The following is a 19,466-nucleotide window of genomic DNA, read 5'->3' as shown; positions in this document are numbered from 1 at the left end:
GACCCTCTAAAAATAAATTTAATATAGTAGCTGTTAACTTTGGCAGGGTGTCTCTTGTTGAAAGTCTTCAGTATTTACTGCCCTGGACTTCGGTCATCCCTGTATACAGGCATATGTTCAGGGACTCCAGTCATGTGCTTCATGTTTGAGAGAGCTCTCTGTCCCTCCAGACACTCACTTTGGTTGTAAAAGTATCATCTTAAGTTCCAGGCCAGCAGAGGGAGACATTTGTGAGGTCTTCCCAAAGGAAATCTAAAATAATCAGGATTGATCCAAAAAATCATTTAGATTTTCTTTTTTTAAGTGAAAAGATAAGATTGGATTCTAGAGAGCCCTTGAATATTGGAATGGCAGATTATGGGTAAAGCACAAATCATGTCTCCATAGGAGGTGTTCTGGCCTGTCCTGGGGGCTAGAAGACGCATTCCCTGCCCTAAGCGACAGTCACAGAGTAATCTCTTACCTCTATTTCTAAAATTTCTGGGGGTGGTGAAGACAGAGACAGAGAAAAACAGACAGAAAATACAGAGAGAAAGATAAATATATAGAGAGAAACAGACAGAGATGGGAAGAGAGAGGAGAACAGACAGAGACAAAGACACAGACAGAGACGGAGGGACAGATGGGGGTCTGACAAGTCTTCTCTGGTGAAGTTTGTGCTCCTCCCCCTTACTTCTCGCTTGGAGAGAGTTCACCAGTCTAGATTTCTGTCTTTCTGTGTTGGTTTCTGATTTAGATGTGTCTAAGTATTCAGTAAAACAGTAATTTTCTACTTCAAGCTGTTGGAGTTTATCATCTTGTCAAAAGATCATTTGCCTTCCCAAAAGAGAGGGAAGGAGCTAATTTTAAAGTTAAACTAGACAGCCGTAATTATCAACTGCCCTTTGTTTCCTTGGGGGGGAAATATAAAAAACAAAAATATTTCTACCTTAGCAAATTTGAGGCACTATTTAATTGCTGATTAATCAGTGGTAAGTAAACTGTTGACGCTGTTAAGAGTTATCCAATGTTTATACCACAAGGGAGGCGTCCTTCATTTTTTACGGCTGTAGCTGCTCCTCAGAACTGGAGATGGGGAGGGGGCAGTGGTAGGCTGCTTGTTTGTTCCATTTTCTTCACTGAGATTCTGAAAATGCCGCTTAGAGTTTGCACCATGCCCAGCTCCAGGGCCCGTGGGTTAAGGAGCTGTGGTTTGGTCAGGGCTTTGTCTTGGAGACCTTGGAGTGCCTGGCTCCTGCTTCCCGCTTCCATGGCTCTCAGAGCTCAGTTGGAGCCCTGACCATCTGACTCCAAGCCTGTCCTCTCAGCCAGTCCCTGTGGGCTTGTGTGGGCCCTCCTGTCCTCGGGATGTTATCGGAAACAAGACTTTGTAATGGCTAAAATGGGGGGGAAGGGGAGTTGGGAAACTAAGTGGCAGAACCTCAGACACGAAGCATCACACCGTGCCCTGCCTCTCCTCTCTTACAGGGCTGAGGATAAAGGAGACCAAGGAAGTTTACGAAGGCGAAGTCACAGAATTAACTCCCTGTGAGACTGAAAACCCTATGGGTGGGTATGGCAAAACCATCAGCCATGTCATCATCGGACTGAAAACAGCAAAAGGAACCAAACAGTTGAAAGTGCGTACATTCTGTCAATCCTGCTCTCCAGCATCACGCAGGCTTTTGTGTGACTTTTTGTGATGTTACTGAATTAATTTTGCCTTACAAAATGTTACAGCTGGAAGGAACAGATGGGCCATGTGACCTGCAGTTAATAGTTGAGGAAATGCTTGGCCATAGGGAAGTTGGAGCTGGAACCAGAGCCTGCTTCTGACTGGCCAGATTTTTTTCCCCATACACTTCACTGTTTGAGAGCTCACTGTGCTTTCTGTTTCTGTTTCTGTTTGTAGTCCTTAAGCAGGAAGGCTGCCTTTGGGAAAGAGCAGGAAGGACAGGTGTTTGGCCATAGCTTGGAGACCTTCCTAAGGAGGAAGGGAGAGGAGGGGGCAAGCAGCTGTGAAAGCCCCCCGTAGGAGGAGGAGGATCAGCATCCCCTTACTGGTGACTTGCTCCCTCTGTAACCTTGAGTTTGTTTTGCTTGCCTGCTCTGCCACTAGTTTCCTCACCTACAAAACTAAGGGATTAAGCTTGAGATGCTTTCAGGCACTGAGCTTTGGGGATTCTGTGGCTTCTTGTTTGGTTTGTAGAGGTCAGCAATAGGTCATTGATGGGAATGGCCATTTTTCTTTTAAATCCTCTCCATCGATGCTCTCTCTTATCTACCAGTCATCTCTAGTGTGCCTGTGTTAATGAGATTTATAGTGGAGTCTTCCATTTCTTTACTAACTACCACACCTTTAATTCATTTGGAATCTAAACAAAAAATTATACGGACAAAAAGTGAAAAAAATTTCCATGTTAAAGCCTAAGTGAAATGATGTGTACAGCTAAGATTTCATCCAAGAGAAGAGCCTTTTTTTTGGAAAAGTTCTGTGATTTAAGCCTCCAAAATTGAAACCGTCCTTCGTTTTTCCATGTCCATTAGGTGTGCTCGCTTATGGTCATCCAGTCCCAGCTCCCTGCCCAGAGAACCCCACTCTTACAAAGTGCTGCATGTTCACAGTGCTTGCACTATGGGGCCCCCACCCAGGCACCAGCAGAGTTCCCCTCCTTGACAAATGAGGAGAAGGAGCCTGAGCAGCTCTGGGACCTGAACAGGAGACGGGCCTCCGACCTCACACCGGTTGTGTCCATGGCCGCCTCCCAGTCCATGTCTCCGCACACGACTTACCAAGGCAAACAATGCTGAAGTTTACTGGTTAACCAGCAAGCCTTTGTTGAATACCTGCTTAGTGCGGGGGAGGAGGGGGACCAAAGACAAAAAAAACAAGGCTCTCTCTCGGAAAGAGCCTGCGCTCTGCTGAGGGAGACCACGAGGGAGGGGAGGAGCAGAGACAGGAGACATCCCAGAGAGGGAGAGCTCTGACAGTGGGTGTTGGGGAAGGCCTGGGAGAAGGCAGCACTTAAGCTGAGTCCTAAAGGGAGTAAGGGCTTCTCCAGGGTGGGGGCAGGAACCCCAAAGCTCATTTGATTGGAGAGTGGAGGACAACTAACAAACAATTGTGGGGTTGGATAGTTGGGTTTAGGCCAGGTTGGGAAGGGCCTGAAAAGCCTAGTGATCTATTTTTGGTCAGTGTTTTAATCATTCTGAAAATTTGCTATGTAGCCTCTGACACTTGAAATTTGTATTGAGATGTTAAGATGTCAGAGAAATCTTCTAGAACATCAGGAAATTTATCCCAGTATGAAATTGAACAGCTTTAGCAGCCCTTGGGTTTGACCTCTACCTTCAGCCTCTGCCTGAAAACTGGTAGTGAAGGAGAAGCCTCCGTGTCCGAGGCAGTCACGTGTCTTCTTGCCGCTTCTGGGCTCTGATCTCTCATGCATAGCCCAGCCCTTTCAGTACTTTCAGGTCCTGAAACATCCCACTTCCTTCAGCTGATCCTGGGGCAGGCTGAGCTCCTCCAGGCTGACGCCTGTCCAAGCCCTTGGCCAATCCGGGGAACTGCTCTCAGAATCATGTGTCAGAGGGAGAAAGTGCCAAATTTCAGCTCTGAGTTAGTGAATAGAAAGGTTTTTTTTTTCCATCTAAGGTCACAGCCCCTCAGAAATCTATCCCTAAAGCCCAGATTTCTTTTCTAATGTCAACAGATGTGCTCTGATCAGTGGAAGGACTATCCCAGACTCCAAGAACCTGGGCCTTTTAAGATGTAGTCCAAGATTAACTAACTCTTTTGATTGCAGCATCACATTTCTTTTTCTTTTTTTAATCTGCAACAAAGATTTTTTAAGTGTCTACTATGTGCTAGGCACTGTACAAAACAGTCGTTATCCAAACATGACGTACTTTAAGAAGCCTTATCACTCCACTGATGCATTTATATATTAATTTATAGCTCAGCATCTACTTCTTTTTTTATTTTCTTATTAAACATGCATGGATAATTTTTCAACATTGACACTTGCACAGCCTTGTGTTCCAAATTTTCCCTTCCTTCCCACAACCCTCTCCCCTAGATGGCAAGTAATCCAATATATATTATACATATTAAAACGTGTGTTAAATCCAATATATGTAAACATTTATACAATTATCTTGCAGCATCATATTTCTGACATATATTGAACTTTCTGGCTGTCAGCTACAGACCCTGGATCTTTTTCAGATAGATTTCTGTCTAGCCATACTCCTCCATTGAACATGTGATGTTGATTCTTTGAATCCAAGTGTGAGACTTTTCATTTATCATTAGTAAGAATGGAGAGATTGGAAAACTTTCTACTCAGAAAATTTCAAAAAAGTAGATACACTCTAATATTCTGGGAACCAGGGTATGTGTAGTTAACCTTGATGGCCACTTTTCCTTGTGTGACCTTGGTGAAAGTCATTCTGTTCTCTTTATTCAATTTACTCTCAGTTTACTCCTTTGTCCAGTGAAGAAATGGACTTTATATTCTTTAATACCCCTTCATGATAATAGACTGGATTGCTCTGTGAGTCCCCTTTAGTCAACCCCTCTCTTTGCCATTGCTAAATGAGATCTGGAAGGGATTTTAGTCTTCTCAAAAAAGTCTGTCCTCAGGAAGCCTTCCCTGATGCCCAGAATAGCCAGGTACAGAGTGGGGGTCTTGTAGGATCTCTGCTTCCTGTGGCTGCTTCCCCACCTTGCTGTGTGTATGGGGGAGGAGAGGAGGGTACTACATAGGATCCATCTTGACCTAGCTTCCCAGCTGTAGGGAGTTTGCCCAAGACAGGTGCCCAGCACCTGTGACCAGTCAGCGCTTCACTGTAGACCACAACCTTTCTCAGCTAACTTAAAAAAAATTTTTTTTAATTATAGCTTTTTATTTACAGGATATATGCATGGGTAATTTTTCAGCATTGACAGTTGCAAATCCTTTTGTTCCAACTTTTTCCCTCCTTTCCCCCACCTCTTCCCCCACATGCTAGGTTGACCAATATATGTTAAATATGTTAAAGTATAAGTTAAATACAATATAAGTATACATGTCCAAACGGTTATTTTGCTATATAAAAAGAGTCGGACTTTGAAATAGTGTACAATTCAAGAACACTTGAGTTCAAATCCAATCTCAGACTCTCACTGGCTGTGTGATCCTTAAAAAGCCCCTTAACATTTCTTTGCCTAATCCACTGGAGAAGGAAATGGCAAACCACTCCAGTATCTTTGCCAAGAAAACCCCATAGGGATCATGAAGTTAGGTACAGCTGAATGACTGAACTACAAATAAATGAATAAATAAACAAAGATCTGTTATCTGCAAAAAAAAAAAAAAAAAAAAGAAAAGAAAAGAAAAAAGAAATAGTGTACAATTAGCCTGTGATGGAAATCAAAAATGCAGGCGGACAAAAATAGAGGGATTGGGAATTCTATGTAGTGGTTCATAGTCATCTTCCAGAGTTCCTTCGCTGGGTGTAGCTGGTCCACTTCATTATTGCTCTATTGGAACTGATTTGGTTCATCTCATTGTTGAAGAGGGCCACGTCCATCAGAATTGATCATCATATAGTATTGTTGTTGAAATATATAATGATCTCCTGGTTCTTCTCAGTCAACTTTTAATCATCCTCTTGTGATTTGAAGTTTTCTCATCCAGATGAAGACAGTGTTTTGCTCTCCTCTTAGCTCCCCAAAATACAAGTAACTTCTTTTTTGAAATCTCTAGTTATTAAATTTCTCATTCTGTACGATGGTAATTAATGCGCCTGCTCTGGGTTTCAGCTGGACCCCAGCATCTTTGAGAGTTTGCAGAAGGAGCGCGTGGAGGCTGGAGATGTGATCTACATCGAAGCCAATAGCGGGGCAGTGAAGGTAACTAACTGGCGGGCCCACCCCTGGGGACTGTAAGCATAGTGGGTGGAGAGCCAGGTTCTGGGTTCAGATCCTCAGCCATGACTCCAACCCTTAGGAGATGACTGCTGGCAGCAAACAGACGGTCTCTCCTCACTGCACGGACAAATTGAGTAAAAGCTGTTTTCTTTTTCTGGACTACAGTCCTTTGACCTCTGCAGGATCAAAACATCTCTTCAAGAACAAATAAATAAATAATTGAGATGTAAAGCCTTTTTGGAGGAGAGTTGAGGGTGGGAAACCAAAACGACTTTAGTCATTGTAGAATTGAAATGTGCAGTGCATTTAATCTTCTTTTATCTCTTTGGTATTTTCTTCCCAAGATATATGCATGGGGAAGGGAATACTGCATTAGTTGGCATTCTTTTCCTATCTGATTTTAAATGTACTGTACAGTGTTACTTGCTGTTTAATGGATGAGCATAATACTTCGTATCATACAATAAATCATCCACCTACAAAAGAGTCTGAACAGTTCCCTCAGTCTCCAGTTAATCTGTTGGATTTGTCCTTTATCAGGAATTGCATACAGTTAAAAGAAAAGGAGGGGGGAAGAGTCTAAGTAGAGAAAATATCAGGTGTTTTTCAACAGGGTTTTTGAGCCTGGTGATCAGTAGATAGGGTGCTTCTCTTGCCAGCAGGGGAGTGGGGCATATTCTGAGTTGTCAACCAAAGCTTGTCAGGACTGTAATTGTGAACCAGTGCCTTTATCTTTGTCAGCTGTGTGTCATTCAGGGACTTGGCAATGAAACTCACCAGATACTTCTGTTCTCCTCCATCTTCCTTTTCTGTAGAGGCAAGGCAGGTGTGATACCTATGCTACTGAGTTCGACCTTGAAGCGGAAGAATACGTTCCCTTGCCAAAAGGCGATGTGCACAAAAAAAAGGAAATTATTCAGGATGTGACCCTCCATGACTTGGATGTTGCCAATGCTAGGCCCCAGGTACTGACCTGATACTTCTGTAACCTTAGTAAGACATCAGGGTCTGGAAATGGATTGTCGCCTCATCTCGCCTTCTTGGAAAAGACAGACCTTTTCTGTCTTCTGTATGTTCAGCAATTAACATTGACAGTAGCCAGAGGGAGTTCCTTTGTTCTTATTCAAATGCTGTAGGAACAAATGATTTTTTACTAGCTTGAGCTAGAAGAATCCTGCATTGGCAAATTCCCGGTGTCTTTTCCCAGCCTTCTCTAGATGGACCATTGTCTCACAATTATGTTCCTTATCAATAGTATTTTGAAGCAGGTTCTGTATATGCTATGATTTTCTGTCTCCTGAAGGCACAGTATGCTGCTCTAGTCAGTGAATTCATGTTTCATATTTCTAACGTTCCTTTTTGACTCCAAAATTATTTCACTTTGTGATTATATCTGTAAGTTAATTTAGAATTTGATTATGCAAGTGTTGTCTCTAAATTTAATTTTTGAGCCTAAGTATTTGAATTTAAGCCCTAAGTAATTTCTCACATTATGGGAGCAGTAATGTCCAGCACTCTCTCTTTTGAAGCTTCCCAAGTTTGCCTCTCAGTCACACTGGGAGATGGAGAGCTTAAATTTGATCCTGATTTTCCTCATGAGAAAACTGTAGCTTGGAGATATTTAAGTGATTTGCTCCCAGTCACACACTGTAGTTGCTCTCTGTGGGATTTCTATAGTTTAAAAGTGAGTTTACTGTGGTGGAGAGAGTGCTTGACCGACCGTCAGGCATCTGACTTCTGGCTTACTTTGTTCACTTTTCAGGGCCTCACATTCACCCGGCAGATTGGGGACTTTCTGGCTCCTCTGTAACGATTGCCGCAGAGTTAGGTGCTCCTGCAAAATCCACTTCCCTTTCAGGGTTGATGGGGCTGCCCTTTCCTTGCCAGTTTGCATTAAAGCATTCGGCAGGAGAGAGGGATGCACTTAGTGACTGTGAATGTGCCTCTCCTGAGACGCAGTGAACAGGGACCGTGGTAGAAAAGGCGAGATGGGGCTTCCTGGGCTCGAGGGCCCATGGAGGTCACCCAGGCTGTTTGTGGGAGGCAGAAGGGGGGACGTGGGCACTGCCAGCCACTCAGCTGGGTCTGTCTTTGTCTCCTGTGCAGGGCGGGCAGGACATCCTTTCCATGATGGGCCAGTTAATGAAGCCAAAGAAGACCGAAATCACAGGTGTGAAGGCGCAGAGGGCTATCCCTGGGCTGTCCCTGCTACTGAAGTTGGAGGGGGCGCAGGGGGATGCTGCTTTGATACTTTTTAAAAAGTGTCTGAGAATTAGTCGGGCAGGGTCCTCCAAACCCTGTGATTTGTGCTTTCCCTCTCCAGTTTGGTTTTATCTTTTCCCACTCTCCCTGGCAGCCCAAAGGGCAGCATGGTGCAGTGGGGAGTGAGCTAGCTGTGTGACTGGAGGCAAAGTCACCCATGTCTCAGTGCCTGGGTACCTGGTACCTGGTTTGTGTCCATGGGTGACATTAATGCAATCAAAAGTCTAACTCTCCAGCCTCAGAGTACTCTATTAGCTGCTTATGATTGAATAATAAAGAGCTCAGCTCTTCCTAAGGCTTGGCCATTCGTGGTCTACTTTGGCTTTCCCAGAGAGCTGGTTACAATACTATTCCTGTTTTATAGATGAGAACACCGAGTCTCAGAGAAACAGAGCGATTTGCTGGTGGTCATACACCCATTCTGTCAGACTTAGGCCATGGCTCCTGTTTCCTTCCCCATATTTTTTTATTTTAAAATGGTTTTGCCAAGGAAGGGGAGGAGCGAGAGAGATAGATTGAGGAGACGCTGAGACCTGTCCTTTCTGGGGCACGCTGCATGCTGTTTTCTGGAGCTTTGCCGGCATGGCAGCACAGGGATGGAGTCATGGGCATTCTGTGGCCCGGTGGATCCCAAAAGGATGGCAAATAATGCTGGGGACAGGTCACTTGGCTCCTGTGAGTCTGCTTCTCATAGTGTGCAAGCTTGACCTTCCTTCAAGAAGAACAAGTCTCCTGTATTTGATTAGGGACAGGGGGCTGCAGACAGAGCTCCAGCCCTGGCCTGAGAAGCAGGGGACCTTGGGCAAGTCCCTTCAGCCCACTGGTCCCACTAAAACGGAACGCAGACAGACGTCAGGGGCTTTTACATGAGCCGTCGTAGGGATCGGGCCAGGATTGGTTCCTTTGGTCCCAGCTTGAAGGCGGTGGGTGTTAGAGCAGCGCAGCGACCCTGAGTTCGGGCCTGGGCCAGACCGTGGGACTCCGGGCCACTCCAGCCTGCCTCATGGTGTTCTTTGTCTCCCAGACAAGCTGCGCGGGGAGATAAACAAGGTGGTCAACAAGTACATTGACCAGGGCATTGCCGAGCTGGTCCCCGGAGTGCTGTTTGTGGATGAGGTGCACATGTTGGACATCGAGTGCTTCACCTACCTGCACCGCGCCCTCGAGTCCTCCATCGCCCCCATCGTCATCTTCGCTTCCAACCGCGGCAACTGCGTCATCAGGTATGGGCCCTTCTGGGGCTGGGCGCGAGAGGCCTTCTGGGGCGAGCGCAGCCCGGATGCTTGGGACCCGAGACTCTTCTTCTCAGCACCTGCTCCCCCTGCTCCCTCTCCTGCCAAAAAACCAATCTCTCTGCTTTAGGCACCTTCTTTTGGACCCAAAATGGGATTCCCCAGCTCAGTTCCTTCACTTTATTCACCAGACTTGGCTCCAGATAACTCTTGGCTTGATCCAAAAACCAGCCGCCCTCCCAGGGACGGAGCTCTGCTCCAGGGAGGAGTTTCAAAGGACGGGTTGGCTCTGAAGACACTTCCTATGATGGGATTCCCATAATTCTGAGAGTTGGCAGCAACTCTGGAGTTAGTAGGTAGCCTCCCAAGGGGAGAGCGAGTTATAGGTGTGCAGTCTGGTGGTCCTTGAAAAGAAAGACCAAGTCGAGCTCTTTTATGGCCACACTGCAGGCTTGGGGCCGTCCCCAAGGGTTGGATTGGCACTTTTCCTCCAGAAGCCGGCCATTGTGTGCAGATGGCAGCTTCTCCTGGCTCCAGGACCAGCGGCAGCTGCTGCCAGCTTGGCCTTAGGAAAAGCCTGGACGGGAAACAGCCTTGGGAAACATGGGAGATTATCCTTGGAGCTGCCTCTCTTTCCTCTCTCTATGTCTGTCTCTTGTCTCTCTCCCTCCTTTCTCTCTGTCTCTGTGTCTCTGTTTCTCTCTCTGTCTCTCTCTGTCTCTCTCTTTCTCTCTGTCTCTGTTTCACCCTCTTTCTCTGTGTCTCTGTGTGTCTTTTCGGTCTGTCTCTCTTTCCCTTTTCTCCTTTCCATTTACTCTTTTTTCCCTTCCTCACCTTTCTCTCTTCACTCTCTCCTCCCTCTTTCCTTTCTTCCCTCCCTCTCTCCTTCCTTTCCTTCTTCTTTCCCTCCCTTTCTTCCCTCTCTCTCCTCTCTCTTTCTCTGTCTCTCTCCCCTCCCCCTTTCTTCCTTCCTTCTCACTCTTTTTCCTTCCTCACCTTTCTCTCTTCACTCTCTCTTTCCTTCCCTCTCTCTCCTTTTCTCCCCCTCCCTTCCTACATCTCTCCCCCTCTCCTTTTTTTCTCCCTCCCTTTGTCTCCACACACACAAAGAGCACAGTATCCGGTGTGCTGTCAGTACCTACTATAGGTAATGCAGTACTGTCCAGTTTACATGTCCATGTTATAGGATGAATGGAGAGTGCCATCTACTGGAGAATATGATGGATGAAGCTTTCAAAAGGACTTCACTGCTCTATGTAGAATATCCTTCATCGCTCTATGTTCAGATCCTGCTGGTTCCAAGCACTATATGTGGGTGTCTGGCCCTGATTGCTTGGAATGGGGGGGGGGGGGGGGGAGAGTCCTCTGTTAGCATGGTCATATCATACCTGGGAAGAAAATCATTGGGGGTTTGTCCTGAGTGAGGTGTTGGGTTCTGTGCACCCAGTTTGGGTGAATCTGATACTATTTGCACCCGATGGAGACTTTGGGGTGTTTAGATAAAGCCCTTCATTCTTCTGAGGAGAGGATGGAAGCCAGAGGGATGACTGACCCCCTACAGCCCCTGATGAATCGGTGAGAGAGCTTAGAGCTGGTTCTGACAGACCCACTGTTGCTGAAGGTCGTTAGTGGTGGGGGGACATGAAAACCCAGGGCTTCCTTTGGTGCCATCCCCACGCTGGTGTTCCCTGCCCACTCTGGGTTCAGGGTGGGAGGCCGAGTGGCCAAGTGCCCAGCAGCGCCTTCCAGGGTCCTGCCAGGATCTGCCTTCAAGGTTTCTAGTCCCAGAGACCCTGGGCAGCCTTCAGCATTCCTCCTCTGGAAGAGGCCCTTAAAGCGTCCTTGCCAGCCAGAGAGCAAGAGGTCCAGGAGAGTGAGATTTTATGCAGGGACCCATGGGCCACCTAAGCTAGAAGCCCATCAAGGTGTGTGTCTGAGGGAGCTCTGGGGCGCTGGAGACACCTCCACGCAGAGCAGCTTTTGGGGGCTGTCAGAGTTAGGATCTTGTGGCTATAGATGCCTGGGTCTAATCACTGCCTTGTCCCTGCCTTGGTTTTATTAGTGGGGCTGATCATTTGTCATCACAGGGTGCCGCACCTGCCTCCAGCATTTGTTTTGCAGATAAATAAACTCTCCTCTATAAAGTACTCTGTAGGCATTTAAAGCATCGTATAATGGGAACTGTTTACAGAGCTTTAATTTCCTTATCTCTAAAATGAGATATTTTAAAACTTAATAAAGTTCCTTCTGCCTCTAATATTAAGGATTTTATGTTTCTGGTTCCCCAATAAAGTAGATTTTCCAAGGATCTGTTCAGCAATGTTTTCAAGTCTCCCAATAGAAAATATGAGAGTTCAACCCAAAGTTGTAGGTTGCAGTTTGCCTTTAGACAAGGGCTAGCATCTGTTTTCTCTAGGATGGTTTAAATTTAGCTTTGACCTATAAGAGAAATTTGGCAACTAGGTAGCACAGTGTTAGGTCTGCAGTCCGAAAGACTTGTTTTCATGAATTCAAATATGGCCTTATTAGCTGGATGACTCTGGACAAATATTTAATCTTGTTTGCCTCAGTTTCCTCATCTGTCAAATGGGCTGGAGAAGGAAATGGCAAATGTGCCAAGAAAATTCCACATAGGGTCATCAAGAAACAGACATGACTGCAACAGCTGAACAACAGCAAGCACAGCATTGTTTCAGTGACTTGAATAAATATAACTTGTTCTTATTATCTAGATGGAATCTATTTATTGCACTTAATGTTACTAGAGGGAAAATTAGCCTAGACTTATCATTTACCCTCCAATTTGTAGCTTTCCTTCATAAAGGATATGAAAATATTAGTGGACATTATTGTTTTAATTGATGAATAATAGCTTACATACTTAAGGACAGGAGAAGAAACCATTTAGTAAATTATGAACCCACTCATTTTTTCCCAACTGGCATCAGACTATGAAACATTTTAGATAGTATAGTCTATTGTCTAATCATGCACAAAATTCGAGATTGTTATTTTAGAACATTAGATACCAGCTTCTCCTGGATTTCTGTGAACATCATGGATCAGGGCGACATGGTTTGGCCCCCAACTTACTAGGTATCATTGGGTGTTTTTTCTTTCTCAGCAGCTGAAATTCTTCATTTCTAATTGGGAAGGATCCTATGATCCTTTGCACTTCAGTTATTTTTTGGACATAAGATACATCAAACAAAGCTTTTTTAGATTTCTTCTGTGACAGTACTGGAAAAAAAGTCTGTCCTCATATAGTTGTAGAATATGGCATTTGTTTCCAAGTTATTTATGTTTTCAAGCAGAATCCTGTTGAGGGTGTTACTTGTTGCTTAATTTCCCATGCCTTATAATGAGACCTTGTTAAAGTACTTTTGAACTATGTTCCAGTGATACTTATTGTGTCATTAGGCTTCAGATTCATTGGCCTGGGCTTTAGGAAAGCAGACAGTAGGTGACTGGGTGAAGAAGGTTCCCCTGAGGAACCCTGGTAGGGAGGTAGAGTCAGTATGATCCAGAGATAGCTTACCAGAGGAGTTGGCACCCTGGCCTCCGGACCAGAAATGCCGTAAAAAGTTTGTATATATCTGGGAATCACTTTGCTAAGAGGAGCCTTAATAGAGTTCTTTCTTCCAGCTACAACCATTTAAAGGGATGTCACTTATGTGATATATTGTTGCGAGCACTTGTCTTTGGGTTGGAAAGGCTTAGTTTGAGTCTTGACTGATAGCTCTGTGACTGCTGGGTAGGGCCTCCACTTCATGGACCTTGGTTTCTTCATCATTGGTAATCTCTCTCTCTAAACACATTGTGTTTATTTTGTGCTTTTTCTCTGTATTGTGTTGTCTCCCCCCAGAATGTAAGTCCGCCCCTTAGGCCTTCACAGCCCCTTCACTCGTCGGCCCCATGCCCAGCACAGAGATTGTTGGAAGGAAAGTGTTTTGTGAGCCTTAAAGTACCGCGTTAATGTAAATTGGTCCCCAACCATAACAAGTCTTTGACTGCCTGTTACCAAAAAAGCTCTGTTCTAGACAGTGTGGGTCCTGATCTTGAAGAAGTGAAATCATTTATTTGTAGAATGTTGGCCTTAAAACAACAATTGTTTCCCTTTTATAACTATCTGCAGTGCCTGGCACATACTAGGCACTTAATAAGAGTTTGAAGATTAGCTGATAGTAATTCAAAAGCCCCAAAGTCAACAAGTATTAAAAGAGAACCTACTTATCCATGGGAAGAAATGTGTCTTATACCTTTATCTTCATCCTGAAAGAATAGATGATGTATGTTTAGTGTGAACACTTGCACTTAGATTTTGCAACATCCACATTTTTCTAAAGAGAATTGAATGATGTGATTATTAATACTTGCTAAATGACTTTTCCAGGGGTACGGAGGATGTGATCTCTCCTCATGGAATTCCCCTTGACCTTTTGGACCGAGTGATGATCATCCGCACCATGCTGTACACTCCCCAAGAAATGAAACAGGTATGTGTGATGTGGGCTCTGAGGGGCCCCTCGGCGAGCCAAGAGTCTCTAGGCTTCCTTGTAGCTTTTAACTGCCCATGGCCTTCTCAGAAGAGGTGCTCTAGTTTCACAGGCCTGAGCCCCCTAGAGACCTTTTTCTTTTCTTTTTTTTTTTTTTTTTTAATTTTTATTTAATAATTACTTTATATTGACAGAATCCATGCCAGGGTAATTTTTTTTTTTTTTTACAACATTATCCTTTGCACTTGTTTCTGTTCCAATTTTTTTCCCCTCCCTCCCTCCACCCCCTCCTCTAGATGGCAAGCAGTCCTTTATATGTTGGATATGTTGCAGTATATCCTAGATACAATATATGTTTGCAGAACCGACCAGTTCTCTTGTTGCATAGGGAGAATTGGATTCAGAAGGTATAAATAACCCGGGAAGAAAAACAAAAATGCAGATAGTTCACATTCGTTTCCCAGTGTTCTTTCTTTGGGTGTAGCTGCTTTTGTCCGTCATTTATCAATTGAAACTCAGTTAGGTCTCTTTGTCAAAGAAATCCACTTCCATCAAAATATGTCCTCATACAATATCGTTGTCGAAGTGTATAATGATCTCCTGGTTCTGCTCATTTCACTTAGCATCAGTTCATGTAAGTCTCGCCAGTCCTTAGAGACCTTTTTCAAGACAGGTTAGGAATCTTCTCTTTCGGATTACCCGTGAATTAGGGCCTCTCTCAGCTCCCCTGCAGCTATGTGAGGTAGCCATCAGGTTGGTCCATTTGCCCCAGACATGTCACGTATGAGCGTTGCTGGACAGAGAGCCACGGACAAATGCACGGTCTACTGCCTTGCCTGGGGTGGGAGAACTGCGGCTCCTCTGTAAAGCGGAAGGGCTGGACCAGGGGTCCCTCAGGTGGCAACGTTGGCAGGGGCTCTATGTGTCTGTTTCAGTGGAGTGACCTTCCCCGGCCCCTTGTCTAGCCTAGCCTCAATCCTCAAGACATATGATCCGTCTTGTCAAAGATTCTTAGAGTCTCAGTGCTGGGGGTGTGGGACTGGGGAAGTGGGGGAGGTGTTGTCGGCTGGCGTTTGAGTTGTTCGGGAGGTGGTAGGAAGAGAGCAGTGGCAGTGCTGGGAGAAAAGGCTCTCCTGGTGCTGTGCAGTTTTGGGAAAGCTGGCTTTGGAGGCCTGAAAGTAGCAAAGCAGAATGGGTTTTGCTGCCATGCTTTGAAGACAGGGAATTTAGACAGCTTGGCCACTTTGATTTGTGCCCCCTGCCCTGTACTCAGTCTGGGTGGCAGCTGTAGTTGGGCCTGGCAAACCTGTAGGCTTGGGCTTCTTTTGTTCCGAAGGGTGAGCTAAGGACGACACGGCAGCTTGTATTTTGAATTGCTTTTCTGCCTTTGGTTAAAGTCATAACCTTAATGCTATTTTAACATAGGAGTGTTTTTGTTATTAAATATAACTTGTGTACTATGTTATCAAGTTGGACACCCTCATAAACTATCCCTGTAGGTTATTAAATGATTAAAGATCTAATTTATGAACTGTCCATTTTTGAACAGTCTGGAACAAGAGCTCCTGTGATTGCTGTGACCTGCTCATGAGGAGGAGGTGGCGGAGGGAGTGCTAGTGACATTTCTGTAGCTGAACCTCAGATTTAGCGTATTTCCCAGAAGGCAAGTTACTCAGTCCTGAACATTGCCTTAATTAGGCTCATGGATTAAATAAAGTCACATCATCTTTAAAGAAAGCCCTAATGGGACTTTCTCCTTGGCAGAGAATCTGAAAGAATTTGAGTTCAGTCTTGACACCTTATAAAAGAGTATTTGGCTCATGAGCCAAAAAATCCCAGCTTCCTTTCATTTAATTCCATTGAACCATAGACTAAATGTGTGTGTGTGCACGTGTACTTCAGCCTCAGCACCGGAGCTCTCCAAGCCCCGCTCGGCACCGGGCCCGTCACTTACGTTTTAGACATGATGCCTGTAGAAAATTCCACTGTCACTTGATTGAACAAAGATTGCGATCTAATATCCAAATTCCATTCTACAACTTTAGTTCTGGAAAGCTAGAGTACCAAATGTGTGAATCACACAATGTAAGTGTTTCCTTCTGTTTTTAAGAAGGGTGTTCATAACTTGATAGTTTGAAATTGGGACTTGAGGTTGTGCCATGGGGCATCATGTGAATATGGACTGGGTTTGTTGGTAGTAACTGTTTCCTATTTTCAAGCTTTCATTTACACACAAGATGGAATATCTTTAGGGTTTGGGGATTGTTTTTAAGCGTCACTTTCAAGCTGACTTTTTGTCATCCTTTTCTTTGAGAGATAAAGTGACTCCAAAATACTTGGGAAATCCTTATCACATGAGATTTTATTGGGCATTTTATAGGTTGAATTGTCCCTTGCACATGATTGATAGATATTTAGATAAAGAGATATTTAGTTGGTGTTTGGATAGAGATATATGATGAAAAAGGAAGCATAAGGGAATAAGAGCAGGAAGCCTGAGTTCAGTCATGTTTTTCATGTTTACTGCTTGTCTTCTCTGAACCTTGCAAAGCATGAATGTTAGTCCTGGGATTATTTGCATCCTAGTTTTATGAAGAAAGGGTTTCTGTAATCCTCAAAACATAGAGATGTGAGCTCCTGTTGTTCTGTGTGTGTGTCTGTGTGTATGTAAGTGTGAGTGTAGCGGCTGCTACCTGTATTCAGACCAATAGGGTAGTGTACCTTCATGGTGTTAGATAGGCTGGGTAAGTAGTGCCATCATCCCAGTGAATGGGTCAGGGAGGCTCCGTGACTCACAGACAGTAAGGCCAAGCTGAGGTTTTGAGCCCAGGCTGTCCTTCCAGCCGGCGTAGCTTCCCCTGCATGCAGGGATGCTCTCTGGTTGGAGCGGGAGCCCCTCGGCCAGCCCGGACACTTCTTTGCATTCTCTTGCAAAACTTGGGTGCCGCGGCATCTTCAGAGCAGGGCCACCTTTCTTAGGTTCATTTTTCCCCTGTTCCCTTGCCTGGGTGCGTTTTTATGTCTTTAATTTAAACAAGTGCTTCTTGATATCTTGTTTACGAAGCTGCCAAAGTGAAAAATACCTGTATTATATGAGGCTGGAAGTCCCAGAGTTATCTCCGCAGTCCAACACACACCATCATTATCCAGGCTGCCCCTTATCACTCAGCTGGTAATGCCGCCGCGCCGCCGGGCCGGCTCCCGGTGCCACTCTCGTAACCGCTGCCTCCTCTGCAGCGTGTTGGAGATAGCGTCAGCTCCAACTTCACAGAGATCTTCAGCCTGGAACAAGTTAAGCTCTGTTTGATAGATGAGATTTCTCAGGGTGATGTTAAGACGGTAGATGAAGCTTTGAAAGTAACTTTTTGATTTATTTTACCAGCTTATTTATCAAGTGCCTAAAAACCATGTACTCTGCTGGGAGGCTGTACACCTGTGATTTAGAGGGACAGTGTGATGGGGAATGGATGGGGGACGGTCCTGAAAAAGGGAGTCGGTGCACCTGAGCCTCTGTGAGTTGAGACATGTCTTGCCCTTAGAAACTTGAATAGATCAGTGATTTTTGTCATTGCACCAAAGTGCCTCCCTGCCTTCAGTGGAGTCACAGACTGGAGCCGAGGGGCCATTCTGGGGCTGGCCCTTTCCTGTCATCTCCAAGCGTCTCAGCCTTGGAGGACCCCCAGTCATTAGGGAGTGTTGGCAGGAGTTGCAGAAAGGCATAGGAGAGACAGAGGGTTCTTCTCAACCGTCTCCAAGTTTGGGGAAAACAAATCGATTAGCTGCTTCTTATGAGTTGTAAGATGTTCAGTGAGCCATGGTTGAAAGCCCAGAAACATACACAGTGCTGACTCCTCCTTTTCTTGTCTAATAGATCATAAAAATCAGAGCCCAGACAGAAGGGATAAACATCAGTGAGGAAGCCCTGAACCACCTGGGAGAAATTGGTACCAAGACAACATTGAGGTGAGCTAAGTTCTGTGTGGCAGCTTCACATCATGTTTATTATCCTGGATGCTTGATACCTCATAAGCAAGGTTTACCAAGGTAGGTGTGTGTTCCCCCGGTTTCTGAGGGACACAGGTCATCAGCTACTGCCCGAGAAGAAAGCTTGGGGGGGCGGTGGGCTTCAATGTGCTTCCAGGACACTTCTTGTCTATAGTTTGTGTTTTTGTGTAATAGAGATAAGCACTGTGTGATGTTCAGAGAATTGTAGCAGGATTACATAGGGAAGTGTGCTGGAATTGGAGTTGTGCTGATGCAGGTGACATCTTTGGTGGTCTTAAACACCTCAGAGTGCTAACAGCTGACATTTATAGGATGTGTACTCTGTGCCAGGCACTGGGCTCTCCCCCAGTTCCCCCCAACAGCCTTGGGTGGGAGCACATCTGTCTCTTGTATGCCCTGAGAAGCTTCCACTTTCAAGTGAGGGGAATGAAGACACCACCAAGGGACGAGGGCTAAGTCTTACCCATTCCTTGAAGGAAAGCAGGCTGAGAGGGCTCCCTTCACAATTGCTGAGTTGGTGACGTTTGTCTCTGGCCCGCTTGGGTGTTTGCTCCCCCCAGACTCTTCCTCCCTTACTTACCCTCTGTCCTGTTCCAAGGAAAAGCGACCTTTAGGTACCTGACTGTAAGCTGGTGCCCCCAAAGATGTTGTCTCTAACGATTAGGAAGTTCCCGGCACAAAAGTTTTAACATTTTCATAGAAGACATTCATACTTGAGAACTGATGAAAAGCATATAATGGTGGAATATCAATCAGCAGAACCAGTGGAGGTTGCTAAGAAAAGAAGTCTGCAGTCAATACTAGCCTAGGATTGGCTGATTGGCCCATTTCTGGCCCAATTCTGCCCTTCTGTCCCTTGGGCAAGATCATCTCCATAGGAAACGTCACTAATAATAATCATTTGAAACTAGCAATCATGGGCGTCTGTCTTGTCCGGCAGTGGAGAAGGGGAGCCATTCTGACAGGTTTTGTCTTCCCGCAGGTACTCAGTGCAGCTCCTGACCCCCGCCAACCTGCTGGCCAAGATCAACGGGAAGGACAGCATCGAGAAGGAGCACGTGGAGGAGATTAATGAGCTCTTCTACGACGCCAAGTCTTCGGCCAAAATCCTCGCCGATCAGCAGGACAAATACATGAAGTAAGGTGCCGGCGCCGGCGAAGACTCTCCAGTTGGAGTGTGGCCGGCCTGTTGGAGACCCAGAGGTGGGGAGGGGGCGATTTCTGGAGCAGAGAAACCTCCGGACTTGGCGTCTGCCTTCACCTAGTTACATAGTTTTGTGTGAAATGATGACTTTTAGATTATCCTACTTTTTCCCATAGTTGTTGTGTTTCAAATCTCGTCTGGAATGTCTGCTAATAAATATTTTTAGTTTATTTTGATTAAATTGCTTTCTCTGTGCAGAAAAACATCTTTAAAACTTTTCATCCCTCAGTTGGAAAGGAGAGAGAAAGAAAACACTTCATTTTGAAAATGGTAGCATGGACCATGGTCAAGCTGACACAAAACTAGACCCTGATGAGCTCTTTGACTTGGGTTAAGGTTTGTCCAGCTCCCTGACAGTAGGCTGCCTCTCCCAT

General features: G+C 45.3%; 1 protein-coding gene across 1 annotated transcript in view; it reads left to right on the top strand.

The window, feature by feature from the left end:
• Positions 1-19,262, top strand: part of RUVBL1 (RuvB like AAA ATPase 1) — a 29,809-nt gene extending 10,547 nt beyond the window's left edge. The window contains exons 4-11 of the mRNA XM_051983307.1: positions 1,468-1,619; positions 5,786-5,875; positions 6,709-6,858; positions 8,000-8,063; positions 9,180-9,378; positions 13,781-13,883; positions 17,755-17,846; positions 18,871-19,262. Coding sequence (XP_051839267.1) covers positions 1,468-1,619; positions 5,786-5,875; positions 6,709-6,858; positions 8,000-8,063; positions 9,180-9,378; positions 13,781-13,883; positions 17,755-17,846; positions 18,871-19,030 — 1,010 coding nt within the window. The 3' untranslated portion in view covers positions 19,031-19,262. The remainder of the gene's footprint in view (positions 1-1,467; positions 1,620-5,785; positions 5,876-6,708; positions 6,859-7,999; positions 8,064-9,179; positions 9,379-13,780; positions 13,884-17,754; positions 17,847-18,870) is intronic.
• Positions 19,263-19,466: the final 204 nt, after the last annotated feature.

This window comes from Antechinus flavipes, chromosome 1 (assembly GCF_016432865.1).
Source record: "Antechinus flavipes isolate AdamAnt ecotype Samford, QLD, Australia chromosome 1, AdamAnt_v2, whole genome shotgun sequence".
Lineage (NCBI taxonomy): Eukaryota > Metazoa > Chordata > Mammalia > Dasyuromorphia > Dasyuridae > Antechinus > Antechinus flavipes.
This window is presented reverse-complemented; position numbering and strand designations above follow the sequence as displayed.